The sequence below is a fragment of the Sus scrofa genome, chromosome 14, assembly GCF_000003025.6.
Source record: "Sus scrofa isolate TJ Tabasco breed Duroc chromosome 14, Sscrofa11.1, whole genome shotgun sequence".
Taxonomy (NCBI): Eukaryota; Metazoa; Chordata; class Mammalia; order Artiodactyla; family Suidae; genus Sus; species Sus scrofa.
This window is the reverse complement of record NC_010456.5, coordinates 135,193,496-135,213,358: the sequence shown is the minus strand read 5'-3', so window position 1 is coordinate 135,213,358 and position 19,863 is coordinate 135,193,496. Positions and strand designations below refer to the sequence as shown.

General features: G+C 46.4%; 2 protein-coding genes across 14 annotated transcripts in view; one reads left to right on the top strand and one right to left on the bottom strand.

Moving 5' to 3' along the window:
• FANK1 (fibronectin type III and ankyrin repeat domains 1) overlaps window positions 1-15,939 on the bottom strand; it is a 112,188-nt gene extending 96,249 nt beyond the window's left edge. For 6 of the 10 annotated variants that reach the window (XM_021072601.1, XM_021072603.1, XM_021072604.1 and 3 more), the window contains exon 1: window positions 15,825-15,939. In XM_021072601.1, coding sequence (XP_020928260.1) covers window positions 15,825-15,837 — 13 coding nt within the window. In that variant the 5' untranslated portion in view covers window positions 15,838-15,939. Of the gene's footprint in view, window positions 1-945; window positions 2,779-13,921; window positions 14,074-15,824 lie in introns of those variants that run through there. The other 4 variants (XM_021072610.1, XM_021072606.1, XM_021072609.1 and 1 more) reach the window with 4 other exon arrangements.
• DHX32 (DEAH-box helicase 32 (putative)) overlaps window positions 15,992-19,863 on the top strand; it is a 54,271-nt gene continuing 50,399 nt past the window's right edge. The window contains exons 1-2 of one of the 4 annotated variants that reach the window (XM_005671562.3): window positions 16,019-16,316; window positions 16,944-16,988. The gene's annotated coding sequence lies outside the window, so the exon portion shown is untranslated. Of the gene's footprint in view, window positions 16,317-16,347; window positions 16,602-16,943; window positions 16,989-19,863 lie in introns of those variants that run through there. The other 3 variants (XM_021072596.1, XM_021072595.1, XM_001926580.6) reach the window with 3 other exon arrangements.

Genomic DNA, 19,863 nt, shown 5'->3' with positions numbered 1-19,863 from the left:
GAGCCCAGAAACTGCTTCCTGGACTGCTCTGAGAAATTACTTGGAAGAAGCATGGTTTCCAGCCAGCACAATTTTCTATCTTGTCAGAGCCAAGAACAAGTAAAGGATACATTTCAAGGAAACAAAACTCACAGATCAGCAGTACACAGCAAGTCAATTGGCCTTGCACCTGGGAAGGGAGGCTCAGCATCACAAGAGTCCCAGCATCAGAGTCCAAGGAGACGAGACGTGTCATCCTTATTTTAACATGGACATTCTGCACTTGTGGTCCGTGTGTCCTTTGCTCCAATAATTAAACCAGATGTACAATGTATGTTGAATAGGCCACAAACAGGCTACTGTATTTAGCACAAAATTCAAGTTACCTCATGTTTAAGCCAGAATGACATCCCTATAACTTCGTCTGAACGTTTCTTTCCTCAATAGTTATTTCCTTTTCCCGTTCTACCGGGAGAACCCATTGTACGTGTGGAAGGACACAAAAGGACACAAGGACACAACGCAGGGCCAAGGAGAAATAAGCACCTGATCCTGACTTTGAAGGATACTCTAAACATGTTGTGCAGATGAGGAAAATTTGCTAGTAATGAGCTTGTTCTACAAACTGTAGATTTTTCACTAGCAGAGTGGCAAAACTCCAGAAGTTAGATAACGCATGTGTTGGGGAGGCTGTGGAAAGAAAGGCATAATATTGCTGGTGGGAATGGAAGTTAACCTAAGTCCTATGGGAAGGTGTTATCAAACTGACACTGCCTTCCACTGGGCAATTCCACAGGTAGCTATTTATTCTACAAATATACTAGCTCAAACCCAAAGTCAGGGTCACAAAGTTATTGCAACATTGTTTACAATGGTTTGTAACAAGAACTGCCCTGGTTCCTAATAGCTGCTGAAACGATTGGTACAAACAGAGTAGCATAAAACAACAGGAGTTTATTATCTTACAGTTCTGGAAGTCAGAGGTCCAAAATGAGTCTCACCCAACGAAAATCAAAGACTGGCTCTTTTGGGGTGCTCTCAGGGAGAGTCCATTTCCCAGCATTTTCCAGCTTCTAGAGGCGTCTCACCTTCCTCAGTCCCTGACCTTATACCACTCCAGCCCCCACGTGCATCCTCACACCATCTGCCTTCCCTCTTATAAGGACGCTTGTGGTTAATTGCATCGGGTCCACCTGCATAAGACAGGGCAGGCCCCCCAGTTTACCATCCTTAACTTAATGCATCTGCAAAGCTCCATTTGGCCTGAAAGGCAACCTATTCACAGGTCCTGGGGATTGGATACAGGCATCTCCTGCTCAGCCTATCACAACAGCAAAAGACAGGAAACAGAATGTCTGTGGGTAGTGGACTGGTTAAATACATTCGGTAAATTTATACTATGAAACACTACACAGTTGGTTAAAAAAAAAGTGAGAAAAAAACTCCTTATGGACTAAACAGGAAGCTTTCCAAAATAGGTGAGAAAAATCAAAGTGGAGAACAGAGAAAGGAACGTAGTATGCAAAACTGGCTCTTATTTACGTTTAAACATTTAAACATTTAAACTGTCTCTGGAACGGACGCCTCGGAAACTAGCAAAGGTGGCTGCCTGCAGGGCCGGCCCTGGGGGCGTGTTACAGAATGAGGCGACTTTACTACCAACTCTTCTATAAAACTTTTAATTCTTGAAACTTGTAACAATATTGCTTAACCCAAAAGCACAGTCATAAACTCTAGGAAGAAGGAAAAGGAAGCAACATGCAGAAGGAGTTCTAGATGCGAGAGGTCAGGGCAGGCTGGAGTCTCAAAGACCAGAGTCCCGGTACCAGGTACAAGATGCATAACTAATTACTCCAAACTTCGTGGCTTAAACAATTATCTCAGGTGTTTGAGGGTCAGGAATCTGGGACTGGCTTAGCTGGGGGGCACGGCTCAGGGTCTCTGGGGAGGGAGTCAAGTTGTTAGCCGGCCGGCCCTCACCTCAAGGCTCAGCTGAACCTGGAGAATGTGCCACACGCTGGCTCACTGAGCTGTGGGCAGGACTCAGTCCTGCTGGTTCTTGGCCAGAGCCCTCTGTCCCTCACCACGTGGGCCGTCCCACAGATGCTAAGTGTGCTCGTGTCGTGGTAATGGGCAGGTGGTTGGAAAGAGAGAGAAAGAGAGAAACTGAAGAGCAGCCCAAGGAAGAAGCCCCAGGCTTTGACAACCGAATCCAAGGAGCGAGGTCATCACTTCTGTCATATGCCGCTGGCCACTCAGACCAACTTGGGCACGATGAGGCAGGGGACAGGAGGGGTCACTGGGGGCCACTTTAGAGCAGTGGGGAACAGTGGAGGGCAGGGCTCTGGTGAGTCAACCTGAGTAAAGGAATAAAACCGTGAATGACTGTAGGGAGTGTAGAAGGCAGCACAGAGACAGGCCTAATTAGAGTCATAAATGTGCACTAGGAAGCGGTGGGGAAACAAGACAGGGAGAGGAGTTCCCTGGTGGCTCAGCAGGTTAAGGACCTGGTGTTGCCACTACTGTGGCTTGGTCGCTGTTGTGACATGGGTTCAGTCTCTGGCCTGAGAACTTCTGCATGATGTGGGTGTGGCCAAAAAACGTTTTTAAAAAAAGAGAAACATATATATGGAGAATGGCATTTGGCCCAATTACAAGCCGCTGACTCACTATACTTGCCATGCCCTGGGCCTAAGCTGAAAAACACTCTCTTATCCCACTGGAATTATTTCATATATGTCAGGTTCCCTCCTTCGCTAGGAGGAGATTTTTTTTTTTGTCTTTTTGCCTTTTCTAGGGCGGTTCCCAGGTTAGGGGTCGAATCAGAGCTGTAGCTACCGGCCTACGCCACAGCCACAGCAACTTGGGATCCGAACCACATCCACGACCTACACCACAGCTCACGGCAACGCTGGATCCTTAACCCACCGAGCAAGGGCAGGGACCGAACCCGCAACCTCATGGTTCCTAGTCGGATTCGTTAACCACTGAGCCATGATGGGAACTCCTAGGAGGAGATTTCTTAGGAAGAAGCGCAAGGCTTTCATTTGCACACTACCTACCACCCCACACCCACAGCCACATGGGAGGAAGCACTGCGTTGTGGCTTAAGCAACACAAGTTGACTGGGTCTTGTAGCACAGTCCTGACAGCCTTGAGAAACTAATCTTTCTCTTCTCAACAGAGATTCCTCAGCTGGTAATTCCACTGCATTCCAGAAAAATCAGTCTCTTCCTCTTCAGATGCACCAGTGACATTGTATCAAAATATCACACAGAGCCGGTATCAGGGGCCTCCAATAGGAGGCAGTAAAAGGGACACAACAGCACTGATAACGTTACATTCCTTGTGAAAATATTTGACTTAAAATGTCTTAGGGCAACAATCAGGCAAATCTAGACGAAAAATTCTATAAAGACACTTGGCCGCTTCAAAAATGTAAGTGGCAGAGTTCCCGTCATGGCTCAGTGGTTAGCGAATCCGACTAGGAACCATGTGGTTGTGGGTTCGATCCCTGGCCTTGCTCAGTGGGTTGAAGACCTGATGTTGCCATGAGCCATGGTGCAGGTTGCAGATGTGGCTCAGATCCCAAGTTGCTGTGGCTCTGGCGTAGGCCGTCAGCTACAGCTCCAATTCGACCCCTAGCCTGGGAACCTCCATGTGCCGTAGGAGCGGCCCAAGAAATGGCCAAAAAAAAGCCCCAAAAAAAAGACAAAAAAAAAAAAAATGTCAGTGTCATGAAAAAAAGAAAAAAAATATGGGAGATTAGCCCAGGTTAAAAGAAGACTAAAGGAATATGACAATTAAATGCAGTGTGTAATTCTGGCTTTGGTTCTGGTCATTTGGAAAGAACAAAAGACAGCCATAAAGGCTGTTATTAAGGCAACAGGGAAAATATGAACAGGAGTGTTAGATAATATTCCCAATTAACGCTAAGGTTGGGGATGTATTCATTGGATGGTGACTCCATAGCTGAAGTGTTGTGATATGTTCAGCTGCTTTCAAATGGTGCATGTGTGTGTCCAGGAAGTGGGCGGGGGGAGATGACGACAAAATGATCATAAGAGAGTGTGTGAGTGGAAAGAGGAAAGCCACTGCAGCCAAATGTAAACAATCAGTCTCTGGGAAGGTCATCCAGGTATTCTCTGCGTGACTTTGAACTATTCTATAGCCCTGAACTTTCCCTGCATGAAGATGTCCATCTCCATCTGTGTCTGTGTCCACAGGCCCCGTATTTGCAGTTACACCTTCATCTGTGTACACAGGCCCCATGTTGCAGTTACATCTTCATCTGTGTACACAGGCCCCGTATTTGCAGCTACATCTTCATCTGTGTACACATGCCCCGTATTTGCAGCTACACCTTCATCTGTGTACACAGGCCCCGTATTTGCAGTTACATCTTCATCTGTGTCCACAGGCCCCGTATTTGCAGTTACATCTTCATCTGTGTCTGTGTACACAGGCCCGTATTTGCAGTTACACCTTCATCTGTGTACAGAGGCCCCGTATTTGCAGTTACACCTTCATCTGTGTACACAGGCCCGTATTTGCAGTTACATCTTCATCTGTGTACACAGGCCCCGTATTTGCAGTTACAGAGAGCACAAAACCAGCCGCCTATTCACGTAGGTGCAGCGCTCCAGAGGGTTCATGCATGTCTTATACAGCAATTATTATGCCTTTCAAGATCTGAAAAGCCTATCTCACCATCCATAGCGAGAGAGAGAGCTACTGACCCTAAACAGACTGCCCGTAGGTGCCTGAGCCACGGAAGGCAGGAGGCAGACCTTGTGTGACGTGGACGTGTTCCAAATACTCCAAGTCCAAGGTTCACTGGAATCACACCGTTACTGCACTAAACCCGGAAGTCTTGTCCTGAACTCTCATATTTGATCTTTAACGCTGCAAAGGACAAAGCTGCCTTTCAGTTCACGGTATCAAGAGGGCCAGCTCAGAGAACACTGCCGCGTAAGTGAACACTCCCCGGGCCGCAGGCTATGATGCCACTGCTCCGACTCCTAAGTCAGCCTCATGCTTAGGACTATACGGTAACTTGGGCTGCAAGTCACTCTCACCTCCCTGACCAAAAGGCAAGAGCACCGTGGCTGCCTCATGTCTTAATGTCACTGTGCCTGACGCATCCATGTAAATGATTTCGTCAGGTTCAACGTGGGGCTGTCTCACCTTGGAGGACAAGAAAGCAGGCACAGGTGCAGAGAATGCCTAAAGACTAGTGGCGTGATGATTTTACTCGAGAAATGGGAAGGCAGCAGAATCGACTTAGAGTTTAGGTTTGAAATGCTCTAAATAAAAGAATAACAGGTAATTTAACACTGGTTGGGAAGGCCTGGCTGCAATAATGCTTTGGTTTTTAGCAGTACTCATCTTTGTCACTTTAAGGCAGAAAAAGCAGTTGAGTCATTAAAAAAAAAAAAAAAAAAAAAAAAGACCCTGCTTCTCTGAATAGATCTTAGAAGAAACTCAGTGAAAAGTCAGTCCAGGTCCTATTGTGCAGTGCAGGAAACTATATCCAATCTCCCAAGATCAACCATAATGGAAAAAGAATATTTTTAAAAGAATGTGTACATGTGCATAACTGAGTCATTTTGCTGTACAGCAGAAATTAGTACAACATTGCAATTATTTTAAAAAGCCAGTCCCTGCTTCTGTTGTAACAGTTCTGGAGGAGGTGCTCCCTGAGAGACCTCTACGGAAGCGTAGAAATAAGTAGAAGATCTTGCCGTCTCCTTGGCGGACGATGCCCTGACGTTCATCCAGATCCTTGCAGCCTTTCCTGCTCAAGGACATCCTCCCTCCATCCTTCCGTGACGGGGCAGGGATCGACACAGCTGGTTTAATAAGAATCCTGCCCTGGGATTTTAAGAATTAGAATTCAGAAAGAAACTTCAATCTCTCCTTGGGCAGTTAGAGCTGATGACACAGAGTTGGGACCTAGTGATATATCCTTATCCCAAAATCAGAGCAGAGAGGAAGCAAGTCAGCCGAGAGAGGAGACCACCATCCTTTGAGAAGACTCAAGAACGCTGAAGCAACACTTCTAGCCAACTCCGGAAATATCCTAAACGCATTCTTTTTTTTTTTTAGTGGTCGCACCCGAGGCATATGGAAGCTCCCGGGCTAGGGATCAAATCAGAGCTACAGCTGCCAGCCTACGTCACAGCCATAGCAACACTGGATGGGAGCCACATCTGTGACCTACCCGCACCTCGTCACAACACCAGATCCTTAACCCACTGAGCGAGACCAGGGATCAAACCCGAGTCCTCACAGACACAATTTCAGGTCCTTAACCTGCTGAGCCACAACGGGAACTCCTCTTGAACACTTCTAAACCAAATTAAAATATAAAATCTTAAAAGATAGCAGAGACCACTTCCCTCTGGAGAAGCTATCCTATTAGTTATATTTGGCCTTACTCTATTTTTGATACATATAATTTTTTCAAAAATACTTTCTCTGCAATGTACCTAAAATAGTTATAAAGGTTTCTTTTAATCTTCAAGGAATTAGCACCAAAAATATCATCTACTGAAGTTTCAATTTATCTTTATTAACTAGGACTCATTCAATTTGATCACAAACCAGAAGACATGGATATCATTTATCAACTTTATTCATTTTTTTCACTTACTAACTACATATTGAATGATTTAAAGATGGGAAATGTTGCTGGATTAATGTATTAAATGTTTTACAAATGTTTTCAGGTCTTAAAAAAATTAGAAGGCTATGAAAAAATTATTGAAAGCCCTGATTAATTCTCTTGAATTAAATTCTTTAAAGATCTTCTGTTCGAATTTTAATGACCAATTTCTGCTTCCAGTGAGTATCACACTAATAATTACACAAAGAACAAAAATTGGATGGCGTTCCTTCTGTGGTGCAACAGGATCTGTGATGTCTTGGGAGCCCTGGGACACAGGTTCAATCCCCTGCCCAGCACAGTGGGTCAAGGATCCAGCACTGCCACAGCTGGGCTTAGGTTGCGACTGTGGACCTCATCTGGCATTGCTGTGGCTGTGGCGTCGGGCGGCAGCTACAGCTCTGATTCGACCCCTAGCTTGGGAACTTCCATATTGCACAAGTGCAGCCCTAAAAAGAAAAAAAAAAAAAAAAAACACACTCGCTGCTAGCAAATATTTAAAAGGATGGACAAGATTAAATGAACTTCAAGGTCCCTCCTAACTTCAAGATTCATACCCAACCAGATGTCCCCTGAGAATCAAGTTACCATTTTATTCTCTCAAAGGTACTGGCGAATACTATGGCTGTGATATTAACAAATACTGCATTATGCTGTCATCGGTATTATATTAACTATATTACATTGTTATGCCAACATCACCTAGCATATTTTCAGCCAGGTGGGTACATGGTACCTTTTGATATTGAGGGGTTTCAAGTAGCATTGTACAAGTGTAGTTGATTATAGCATCAGTGAATTAATTAAAGAGAAGGCTTCTTCTTAATTGCTTTTAAGGATTAAATACATATCTAAGGACAGCCCCAAGGAAATTACTAGAAATAGCCCCCAAGTCAGTCTTAGCCTTTCTATTTCCACATACTTGGGTTTCTATTACTCTTAGGATTGACCTTTATTAACTGAGTCATTAAAATCCAATAAACATACACCCTTCAGATCCCACAGCTGGATCATACTCTGGAGATAGGCAAAGGGCGACAGGGGCTACCACTGTTTTACGGAATAAGTCAATGATCCAAGAAATGACTCCTCAGGGAAAGGGCGAATTAAATTAGTTCACAACCCTGGGCTGTTCAGAATGGCTTTGACTTGTGGTTTCTACATTAACAACTTTAATTATTTTCGTCCTAAACTAATGATGCTGTTGGAAAGATAACCTATATATATGAAGCAACATGGAAAATGCACATCAAATACTTTTTTTAAAAACAAGAAAATATTTAATTTCAACAGGTCTGTCCCTTCCCTAATTTTTTAGTGAGTGGCAATACCAAGGGTAGCTTTGGGGGTCTTTAACCCTCCTTCTCATGATCCGGAGTTTTAAAATATGTGTATATATCAATTGCAGCAACAAGAAAAGCCCCTGGCTGCCACTTACAACCATATTGCTGCCTGCCCCCTAAACCCTCCCTATATAAAAAAATCTGGGCCTTGTTTAGGCAAGGCAGCAGTTTCTTGATATACACCTACCTTTTAAAAGAAAGGCTACATGGACGTTCCCGTCGTGGCTCAGTGGTTAACGAATCCGACTAAGAACCATGGGGTTCGATCCCTGCCCTTGCTCAGTGGGTTAGGCATCCGGCGTTGCCATGAGCTGTGGTGTAGGTTGCAGACGCGGCTTGGATCCAGCGTTGCTGTGGCTCTGGCGTAGGCTTGGCAGCTACAGCTCCGATTCGACCCCTAGCCTGGGAACCTCCATGTGCCACGGGTGTGGCCCTAGAAAAGGCAAAAAAAGACCAAAAAAAAAGAAAGGCTACATGCAAATCAAAGTTAGAACCATGACTAAGAGACCGAGGCGAACCCTGAAAGGCATGGAAGGCTTCTTTCTCCAAACCTGTTTTTTCCCCCAGTCTTCCCCACATAGGACGAAATTTCACCATCCTCGCAATGACTCCAGCTGGGACTCGGCGAGTCATCCGTAACTCCTCATTTTCACTCACCGCCTGCCAGACTACCTAGTTATGCCGGCTTGCCTGGTTACTGGGGTGCAAAATACACCCCAAATGAGTATCTTTCCCTCCCTCCCGGCTGCAGTCGCCTCCCTGCTGTGGTCCCTGTGACTCCAGGCCACCTTCTGGCCTAAACCAGGATCAGAGACTCTACGGATGGATTTCTGGATTTCCTCTCCCCCAACCTGGGGAGTGAGAGTGAGCTTTTCAAAATACACCTCAGATCGCCTCCCTCCCTCGCCGAGAGGCCTCCCAAATTCTTATCCAGTTGCCTCTCCAAACCACCACATACAAGGTCTTGGATACAGTGTGCTTCAGGCATGTCAGCCTTTTTAGTCCTCTGAACACATCAAGCTCTTTCCTCTGCTCTGGCAGATGGAACTCAGGATCCTCCGGTCTTAGGTTAAATGTCAGCCCTCCTTGTTGAATGACGCCCTAAAGAGGGTCGGGCTCCTCCCTCTGTGACTCTACTCTCGGCCACGGTCACGATTCTTTTGCTAATTTTTAAAATCTGGTTTCTGTCCTTCTGTCCCCAGTGCCTGACGTGGGACAAGCCCCGGACAAGCATGTGCGGACTGGAGAGCACTGCTGTTAACACCTGGGCCTTGTGTCATTTCATTTCTTTAAGAGTGTTGTGGTGGGCTTGAAATGAAAGCTATCTTACTCTGCAATGGAAAGGGCTGTGCACCCGCGAAATGTGAAGTGCCTCTCACGGAGTATGCTTTGAGTAAAGCTCATTTAAATCATTTCTAATTTAAATTAGAAATGTCAGGCCACTTACAAGTATGACATTTCCTTTCCTTCATTAGCCTGAAGAAGGTGTTTTAAGTATCTCCCTCTATCCAGTAAAATAAAGGAAAGAGGAAGGTAGGCTTATTCGGAATACCAAGGACTGCCAGATCCTAGACCCAACACGATCGCTGCATGGCTGTAGAGTACTTGTTCATTAATATGAGAGATTGGTAAGAATGTAAGAGTAATAAATTACTTAAGCCCAGGAATGGTTTTAAAAGTCTGTGTAGCAATTTTTTTTTTTTTGCCATGTAGTCTTAGATTCTAAAGATATTAATTCTATCAATTAGGTTATAATCAAATGTTATCAAGAAATAGAGGCTTATATAAATCAAGTTTAAAACTTAAAAAATTCAAAGTGATGCCTTTTAAATTGCTGTAGCTTAAAATCCCCAGTAAAGTACTAAGGTTCAGAATTCCCATTGTGGCTCAGTGGGTTAAGGACATGACATTGCCTCCATAAGGATGTGGCTTTGATCCCTGGCCTTTCTCAGGGGGTTAAGGATCCAGTGTTGCCACAAAGCTGCAGTGTAGATCACAGATGCAGCTCAGATCTGGTGTCGCCATTGGCTGTGGTGTAGATTGCAGCTGAAGGTCTAATTCGACTCCTAGTCCAGGAATCTCCATATGCTGCAGGTGCAACCCCCCCCCAAATACTAAGGTTCCACTGCAGGTGCAACCCCCCCAAAAAAATACTAAGGTTCCGTGTAATCCCCACCTCTGGATGCTGAGCCAGCTGCCAGGAGGGCAAAACAACTTGATGGTGTGTCTCATCAGAGCTCAGCGTTATCCCCAGACCAAGCCTATACCTGACAATTGGATTTCACCTCCTCCCAACAGGAAGACAAAGCACTGTCATGACCTGCTTAGTCTGGGGAACCTGCCCAGACACACCCGGGAACTGAACTAACCAACCCGTTTACCAGAGGGGTTTGTGCCTAAGCATCGTCCAAGAATGAGCTGACTGACTCATTTAGCGCAGAAGGTGGTGCAGACTCGTTAACAAGTAAACAACGCACAGCCGTGTTCTGTGCATCTCCCTGCCCCCAGGGCTGGGGCAGACCAGGGACACAACTGGAGATGCTTATCCTTGGGGCCTTGCCCCAACTCTGGGCCTATTTCTCTCCTGAGAGGCAGAAAGAAAGGAGGAGACATTCCTGTTCTTAGACGCCAGGCGCCAGTTCCTTTAGCTGTGACCCCACTCCCTTCCAGGTTGTCAGCCCCACCCCGCCCCGGCCTCACCTTCTTGGCAGGGTGCCCTCATTCTCACACTCTCCTGCCTCCTTGTTTCTTCCTGGAACCCACTCGCTGCCCATCCATGTAGCTGTCCTTTAAAACATCTCCCAGATGTTACCATCTCTTATAAACACTGCCTATCTGTTTACCCTCCTCCAAACCAACTCAGAATTAATCTCTCCCTCTTAGGTATTGTATCTGCATTTTATCATGACTCTTATTACTATTAGCATGTTATTATGCTAACATGATGTAAGTGATACATACGTATATGTTCAATTTTCCCATTGGAAGTTAACTTGATATGGATTAAGGGCTTAAACGAAGACCTGAAACTGTAAAACTCCTAGAAGAAAACACAGGGAAAGGGCTCCTAGACCTCAACCTTGGCAATGGTTCCTTGGATATGACACTAGAAGCACAAGCAACAACAGCAAAAATTGATGAATGGGGCTGTGTCAAACTAACAAACTTCTGTACAGCAAAAGAAACAATCAATAAAATGAAAAAGGCAACCTACAGAATGGGAAACAAATATTTGCAAACCATCTATGAGTTAAGGGGCTGATATCTAAAATATATGAGGAACTCATACAACTTGGTATCAGAAAAATGCATGACCCAATTAAAAAAAAATGGGCAGGGAACCTGAATAGACATTTCGCCAAAGGGACAAAGAAACGATCAACAGATACATGAAAAAGAGCTCATGTCACTGATGATCCGGGAAACGCAAGTCAAAAATCACAATGAGATGCCACCTCACACCTGTCAGAATGGCTACTATCAAAAAGAGAAGAGAGGAGTGTTGGCAAGGATGTGGAGAAAGCGGAACCCTGGTCCACTCTTGGTGGGAACCTGAATTAGTACAGCCACTATAGAAAACAGAGGACAATGCGGAGCTTTCGAGAAAAATGAAAAATAAAGCTACTATATGGTCCAGCGATCCCACTTCTGGGTATATATCTCAAGGACATGAAATCAGGATCCTGAAGACATGTCCTTCCCTTGTTCACTACAGCATTATTCACGAGAGCCAAGAAACAACCGAAGTGTCTGCCGATGTACAAATGATTAAAGAAGTGGTACATACACACAATGGAATAGTATTCAGCCACGAAGAAGGAGGTCATGCCATTTGCAACAACATGGATGGACCTCAAGAGCATTACACTAAGTAGAGTAAGTCAGAGAAAGGCAAACACTGCATGATCTCACTTAGATGTGGAAGCAAAAAGAGCTGAACGCATGTAAACAGAGAATTGATTGGTTACCAAAGGCTGGGAGGTGGAGGAAATGGGGAGATAGCAGTCAAAGAATACAAACTTCAAATGGAATAAATCTGGGGGATCTAATGTACCCCGTGACTACAGCTAACACTACTGACTGTATTGTCTACTCCAAAGTTGCTGAGAGAATAGCTCTCACATGTACTTATCACATGCAGACAAAAGGTAATTACAGGAGGTGAGAGGGGTTGTTCAACCTATCATGGTGATAGTTTCACAGTTGCTAAGTGTAGCAAATCATCAGGTTATAAATGTTAAACTTGCACAATGTTATGTGTCTATTACAACTCAGTAAAGCTGGGTGGGGAAGCCATGTGATCTCATCATTGTCTTTCCTGAAATTCTGGAAAGAAACTAACCTGCCCTATCATACTACTTTTACTAAAGAGTTCTAAGGCAGCAGCTATTTGCTTATCCCGAGCCTTGCCTCTTATGGGATGTGATGGTAGACACCTGGTTTAAATGCTAATTCCTTGTTTTTGCCACTGTAAGCAATGGACCTCCAGTGTCCCTTTGGGTCATCAATGTCTTCAAATCAAATGAGATTGAAGAAATAATTCCGAACCCAGTACCAATTCAGAAAACAAATCCTAAAGGTTCCGTTCTCCGGATCCCACTTTTATATTTTTATCAATGCAGAACCACTGGGAGGGATAGAGGACAAGGGGTCTAGAAGAGGGATTAGACTTAAATAACCTTGGGAGCTGGTGGAGAAGTCCAATGAGACCTGTCTCTGGGACTCCGGCGGAGCCTGAGTTTGCTCCAAGTGGGTGTGGCCAGCGGTGGGGACGGGAAGCTGGGAGTAAAGGGGTGGGGGAGCAGGGACAGATTGGAGCCTATCAGGAACACCTGAAACCTGCAAGGATGAAGGGGCGCCCGTGTCTGTCCCTCGCTACTCCCGACGTCAGGGATGTGCACCATCTGCAAGAGAAACCGGCGACCTTTTCGGTGGAGCCGTACCCGTGCCACACTCGGCACTCCAGGAAACCGGAGGAGGAGAGCTGGCAAAATTTCAGTGGCTGCTTCATACCATCAAGGGGAGTAGCCCTCGAACAACCTCGTGAGCCTGGGGTCCAGTGCCATCCCGGAGAGCGTAGAACACAAAATGGGAAATGCGGCTTCACCTCCCCTGCTACAGCTCACACAGGTTCTCGGGTGTCACCAGAGCTCAAAAGGGAAGAGCCTTCTGGGGGGATTCTTCAGTGCTGCTAAACTGGCCCAGAGCAAAACCACCCATTTATCAGATTTGGGACGTTCCCTTCTACTCCTCATTGGCTAAGGTATTATTTATTTGTCATCATGGAGGAGGGTCGGGTTCCATCAAATGCTTGTTCTGCATTTAATGTGATTTATATTGATTTTTTTTCTCAACTGTTAAAGCAACATAGTATTAGTGAGAGGAACCCCACGTGGTTATGGCTTATGGCTTATTTTTAAAAATTTTAAATTCTGTGACCTACACCGCAGCTCATGGCAAGGCGGGATCCTCAACTCACTGAGCGAGGCCAGGGATCGAACCTGCATCCTCATGGATACCAGTCAGGTTCATTACCACTGAAACACATGGTGTTTATTACTGTGAAGAAATTGCCTAAGGTAAATGGTTACTGTTTGAATTGTCTAAACTTAAACTGGTAACAGCATTTGAGAGTATGGAGAGAAGAGTAAGCTTAGAGTTGTTCTCCAGGCATAGATTACTTAACAGATATTTTCCACTGCAAAATCCAGTGAGATGAACTATAAATGTATAATTTGTAGGCGGAGTAAATAAATTTCTCACAGTTAAACAAAGCTCTGGGATCTGATTCCTGTTCACTTTTCCAGCCTTGTCTCTTTTCTTTCTCTTCCCCACACCCCTGGCCTTCTTGGTTACAGCTTTAGCCATCTTCCTCCTCTGAGCCTCAACCCACACTGCGCTCAGGTCGCAGGGCCCATGCCCAAGGGATTACCTCTGCCCGGAATCCATTTCCCTCATTCTTTGCTGGCTCATTCCGCAGGCCTCTTATTGCTTCCTGCCGGAAGCCTCTTCCCATCTCTTCTTCCCCAATCTCAGACCCCAGGGAGGTTTCAGTCATTCTCGGGCAAGTCTCTGCTCAGTTTTCTAGGGATAACCAAAACAAACACTGTCCTACTCACTGTCCAACCCTCCACCCCAGGACAGTGTTTGCAACATAAGGATACCGCGAATGAGCCACCACAAACGAGCCAGCAAGCAGTGAGTCTGAGTGCTGAAGGGCCTGAAATTTATAGTTTACACATTTAAACAGAAATATAAATCTGCAGAAATAAAGTTGCTTTTTTTTTTCTTTTCTTTTCTGGCTGCTCCCATGGCGTGTGAAAGTTCCTGGGCCAGGGATTGAACCTATGGCACAGTAGCGACCCAAGCTGCTGCCAGATCCATCACTTGCTGTGCCACAACTCCTAAAGTTGCTTTTTTTAAAAAAAAATTACACTTTTATTTCTAGAGGATATACATATCCTGGCATCAGTTTGACATGATACAAATTTTAGTATTGTTGTAAGTTAAATTTCTCTCAATAGGTTAGAGAAAATGTAGATTCAAGAGAGCTACGAGTGCAAGTGACATGATACCATATAAAACCAACACAAACAACTGTGACTCTCAACTAGTAAGCCTTCTCCTCAGCAAGTGAATTAAAAGAAAGAAAAAAGCCTTTAAAGCCTTCTTGGAAACAAATGGCCTTTAATAATGTCAGCTTATCCTCCAGAGAATGGACTTGGTCTGAGTACTTCCATTTCTGAAGTTGTGCAAGAAAAGACAATTTGGTCTTGAGAGTCAAACTTCACCCTTCTTTATAAGGTTCAAGTCTCTAGTCTCCACATAAAACACTATTTATTTTATTTTATTTTTGTCTTTTTGCCTTTTCCAGGGCCGCTCCTGAGGCATATTGAGGTTCCCAGGCTAGGGGTCGAATCAGAGCTGTAGCTGCCAGCCTACACCACAGCCACAGCAACGCGGGATCTGAGCCGCGTCTGCAACCTGCACCACAGCTCATGGCAACGCCAGATCCTTCACCCACTGAGCAAGGCCAGGGATCGAACCCACAACCTCATGGTTCCTAGTCGGATTCGTTAACCACTGCACCACAACAGGAACTCCATAAAACACTATTCTTAATTTACGAGCAGAAGGAGCAATAAAACAGCTTGGGAAAGAAGGAAGGAGCACTATGTCCCTAGAAAGGTCTAAATAATAATATTATTTAAAAATACAATTATTTAAAGCTCATGTTAGATCTGATAACACCAGACTGCCCACCTTTTGTAAAACAATCTGTGAAAGAGAAAAAGAAATCGTCACTTTTTTTTTTTTGAGTGTTCAAGCCTACCTCGTAGAATCTCTAACAACGAATTAAACACTCTTGGAAGAAGCTCAAAAATTTTTTTCTCCAGATCTCCGACTACTGGGAGGAGGACAGAGATCTCTTCTGATAATTACAAGACCTAGCCTCGTTTCATGTTCAATTGCTGATATTTGAGAAGCAGAATGGCTATTTACAATTAATGAGCCAACTAACTACCAAACTAAAATAATAACAATAATGACAGTAACAGTAACGATAAAGGGATTTGTTTGGGGGGTTTAAGGAAGGAACACAGTGGGGGCGCTGCATCCTCCCGGCCATACTACCGAGCCCACCCGGCCCCCGGCGGACCCACTCTGCTGGGTTTAGCCCCCTTCTCTCCAAGAGACAAAAGTGCAAGGGGGAGACCGTATTTCCATGTCAAAAGCGTCAGAAGCCCGCGGAGCCGCACGCGGGGCACCCACACCCGTCCGGGGAGGCCCGCCCGCCCCGGCTCCGGCCCCGGCCCCGGCCGCGGCCGCCTTACTCTGGGGCTCCATGGTCAGCTGCTCCCAGGCCGCCACCGGCCGAGCCCCCGGCGCCGCCGCCGCCCCTCCTAACACCTCTCCTCCCGGGCCGGCGTCTCTCGGGTTGCCCTGACAACGCGGAGGGCGGGGGAGGAGGAGGAGGGAAGGACGGCGAGAGGGAGGGACCAAAAGCCGCGCGGCAACGCGGACGAGCGCGAGGGCCCGCGCGTCGCCGGGGCGCCGAGCGAGGGTGGCGGCCCGGTCGCCGGCTGCCGACTCTCTGCCCCAGAGGCCTGCTGGGCGGTCGCGCCCTCCCTGGTGGCCCTCGCGCCCCCGGCGGACCCGGTGCCCGCGCCTTCGGGGTGGGGGCCTGCAGGCCCTCCGTCGCGACCCGAGGCGCCCGTCGGTCCGCCGGTCCGTCGGTCCGTGCGTCCGGCGAGCTCGGCCTGCGCTGCGGGAAAGGGCGGCCGGGCCTGGGCCTCCGTCCCCGGACGCGGTTGCGGCCGCAGCAGGTAAAGGCCGGGCCGGCGGCGGGAGGGCGGAAGGGCGGCCGAGGCGCACCTGTTGCGGCCGCCTCGGGGCCCCTGCCGGGCCGTTGCCCCCGACGACCCCTCTGGCTCCTCCGAAACGCTCCCGGAGACGGCGGCCTCCTCACCGCACCTCGGAGCCGCGTCTCGGCGGGAGGAGCGAACCCGGGCACAGCCGCCCTCCGAGCCGGGGGCCCTGGCTCCGGGGGGCGTCGGCCCCGCCCTGGGGGGAGGGGTCACTCCTGCCGCTTTTAGGGCCGCGCGAAGCAGGTGAGAGCCTCCCCTGCACGCAGCAGCGGGCCAGCTGTGTCCCTTGAACCCTGAAACCCGGGAGAATTTCTTCGCCCCCCACGGCACTGTCGTCCTGAGTATCCCCTTTCAGGCAGTGGGCCTGGGTCGGCTCTTTCCGGTTGAGGTCGTGGGGGGGGGGGTGTTTCGGTCCTCCGAGGTCGTTGGGGTGTGTGTGTGTGTGTGTGTTTCGGTCCTCCCGGTTTTCGGTTGAGTTGTGGAATGAGCCCACACGTTCTGTACCAAAACTTTGTAGGGAAACCAGTGTAACCTTCTCCCACACCATAGGCTTTCCTGACATTGCTTTTTAAAACATTGTTGCAGGTGGTGCTTTAAGGAAGCTTGGAGGATCCCCAGGGCTTTTATCTGGTAGGTTGTAAAAATGCAAACCACGGGGAGGGGGCTATAGGTTAAGAAAAACAGCCATGAGGCGGAGAGGAAAATGGAGAAGAGAGAAGAAAAAGAATGAGACGGAAAACGCAGGGGGAAGGAAAATGGCCTGATGGATTTTGTGCTCATGTCGGGAGATTATGGCCCTTTTATCAGTTCCTCCCGCTGCTCTAGACAGTACTGGAGGGAAATGAAAAGATGAGGCCTTTTTGGGTCATGTAAGTGATTACTCATTCTTTGCCACTAGAGAGATTCCCACTCTGTAGATGACAAGGACACCAAGGAGAATTACTTTCCTCTTAGAAAGAGAATCGTTCAGAGGTTAATTGAACCCGAGAAGCATATATTCTGGGATGGAAAGGGTCATTTATTACTTTCCACCAAATTAGGCTTTCCCCTCTCGGAGTATATGGGGAGTTTTTCAGATTAATTGTCAAAGCAAGAAGGTTTATGTGTGGATGTTGACAAGCAGTGTGATATATACACAGAACCCATAATTCATGAGCTCAAATATTCAAGTTATAAATTCAGGTTGGAAAGAAAACACTTCATAGGACCTTAACTACCTATTCCTGATATTTTAGAGACAGGGGATGGATTTTTTAGATGGAAGGCAACTGAGGTCAACAGTACCCTGGTGGTACAGTGTTTTCAAACTCTAGTTTTCACATCATTAGCAGAATCATGAATTGTCTTTTCATCCAAGAAAGAAATATGATGATGTGTGTTAATAATATCATAGTCAAAGTGACAAGTTCGTGATAGAAACTTGGCTTTTATTAACGGAAAAAGGAGAAAAAACCGTTCTCACATAATACAGGATTAGGCATCTGTATTTAGAAGGAAGAAGCAACAGTGTAGCTGTTCATGCCAAAGTAACAAGGACTCCAGAGTTTAGCAGTTGCAGGCAGATTTCAAGGTTGGAGAAATGGAGATATGCATTAGTGACTACTTTATGGTCATACAGAAGGCTAATTTTTTTTTTTTTTTCTGGTCTTTTGTCCTTTTAGGGCCATACCTGAGGCATATGGAGGTTCCCAGGCTGGGAGTCTAATTGGAGCTGTTGCCCCGGCCTACACCACAGCCACAGCCGCACCCGATCCGAGCCGCATCTGTGATCTACACCACAGTTCACGGCAATGCCAGATCCTTAACCCACTGAGCAAGGCCAGGGATTGAACCTGCAACCTCATGGTTCCTAGTGGCATTCGTTTCCTCTGCGCCACGACAGGAACGCCCAGAAGGCTAATTTTATCTGTAGCTCTGAACTTGACTTTGAGAAAGTCTTAGCAGTGGAATATTTTAGGTAGTAGGTGACTTTGGCAGCTGTGAAAAGCAGCACTTGATTTTAAGTGGCAGTGTAGCTGTGGAAGAAAGGACTGGGAGCAGGGAGGGGTGAAAATGAGGGAGGGAGAGGTTCGCAAATGTCAAAGGCAGGAACAATACTCAGTTTCTCTTTCTCCAGTTCCTCGTACAGTGTACTGGTTAAACGTTCTGTCGAATGAGTGAGAGCTTTAGAGAAGTTGGATGTACTCTGTTTTTGGAGGAAACCGAGATCAGAGGGTTGCTAGTGGGCTAGGGCTTGAGATGCATGGTGAAGGTATCGGTTGTTCCTTTGGGGGCTTCTCTACGACTTTGTTTTCAGTTTCCTTTCGGTGGCGTATTCAGGGTGTTACTGGTGATCAAGTTAAAAACAATAAAATAAGGTCCTGATTTTTTAAAGAATTTTCCAAGCTCATCACCTGATAGAGTAGTTACATTATTGTTTACTCTGCTAATGCTTAACTAAATGTAGCAAGCCAAAGTTCTGTCACCAGGAATGACAAGGTGGCCAAGAGAGGGATGTAGCCTTTCCTTTACTTAGTTAAATCTCTTGTCCACATCAGAAGTCAAAGTAAAAATAACTCCAGGAGGAAGTTAACATGGTTTAATTCAAGCAGGATCATTTTAAACAGAAAGAAGACAAGAAGGCAGATGAATATATTTCTGTTTCCTAAGCCTTATTTTCATAAGCCAGACAAAGTTTTCTTTTTTGTTTTTGGATTTTCGTTTGTCGTTTTGCCAGTGTGAGGGCACTTTTTCCTCTTTCTCTGTTATTTTCTGAAACGCATTAAGAGTTCAGTCAAAGGCAGGAGTTCCCGTCGTGGCGCAGTGGTTAACGAATCCGACTAGGAACCATGAGGTTGCGGGTTCGGTCCCTGCCCTTGCTCAGTGGGTTAACGATCCGGCGTTGCCGTGAGCTGTGGTGTAGGTTGCAGACGCGGCTCGGATCCCGTTGCTGTGGCTCTGGCGTAGGCCGGTGGCTACAGCTCCGATTCGTCCCCTAGCCTGGGAACCTCCATATGCCGCGGGAGCAGCCCAAGAAATAGCAACAACAACAAAAAGACCAAAAAAAAAAAAAAAAGAGTTCAGTCAAAGGCAGAAAACAATTATATGCCCATTTTTGCTGTTTCCTTTCTGTCGTCTAGACCTGTCATGGTCTGCACTCAAATTGTCAGACTCAAGCAAGACCTATCTCCTGGCCCTTCTAATCATTCGTACTATAATGGGGCTACAGAACTCTTACCCACTCTCCTAGTCCCGGCTGGAAAGTGTTCCAGAATAGGCCAGTGCCCACTGAATGCATTTCTCTTTCCTGCTGGGGGCATCCCACAGTTTGACACCTAGCCCTATACTGTACTTTCTTACAGAATTTTCTGTCATTTTTTTTGTGTATGGGTCTTATGCTTCTGATTAGATTAAATGTTTAAGGCTAAGTCCATGACTTAGGCTTCTTCTGTATTCCTTTTAGCTCATAGTGAGTTTTCATTGTGTACCTGATAATTTAAGTAGGATAATAATAGACAATAAGCCT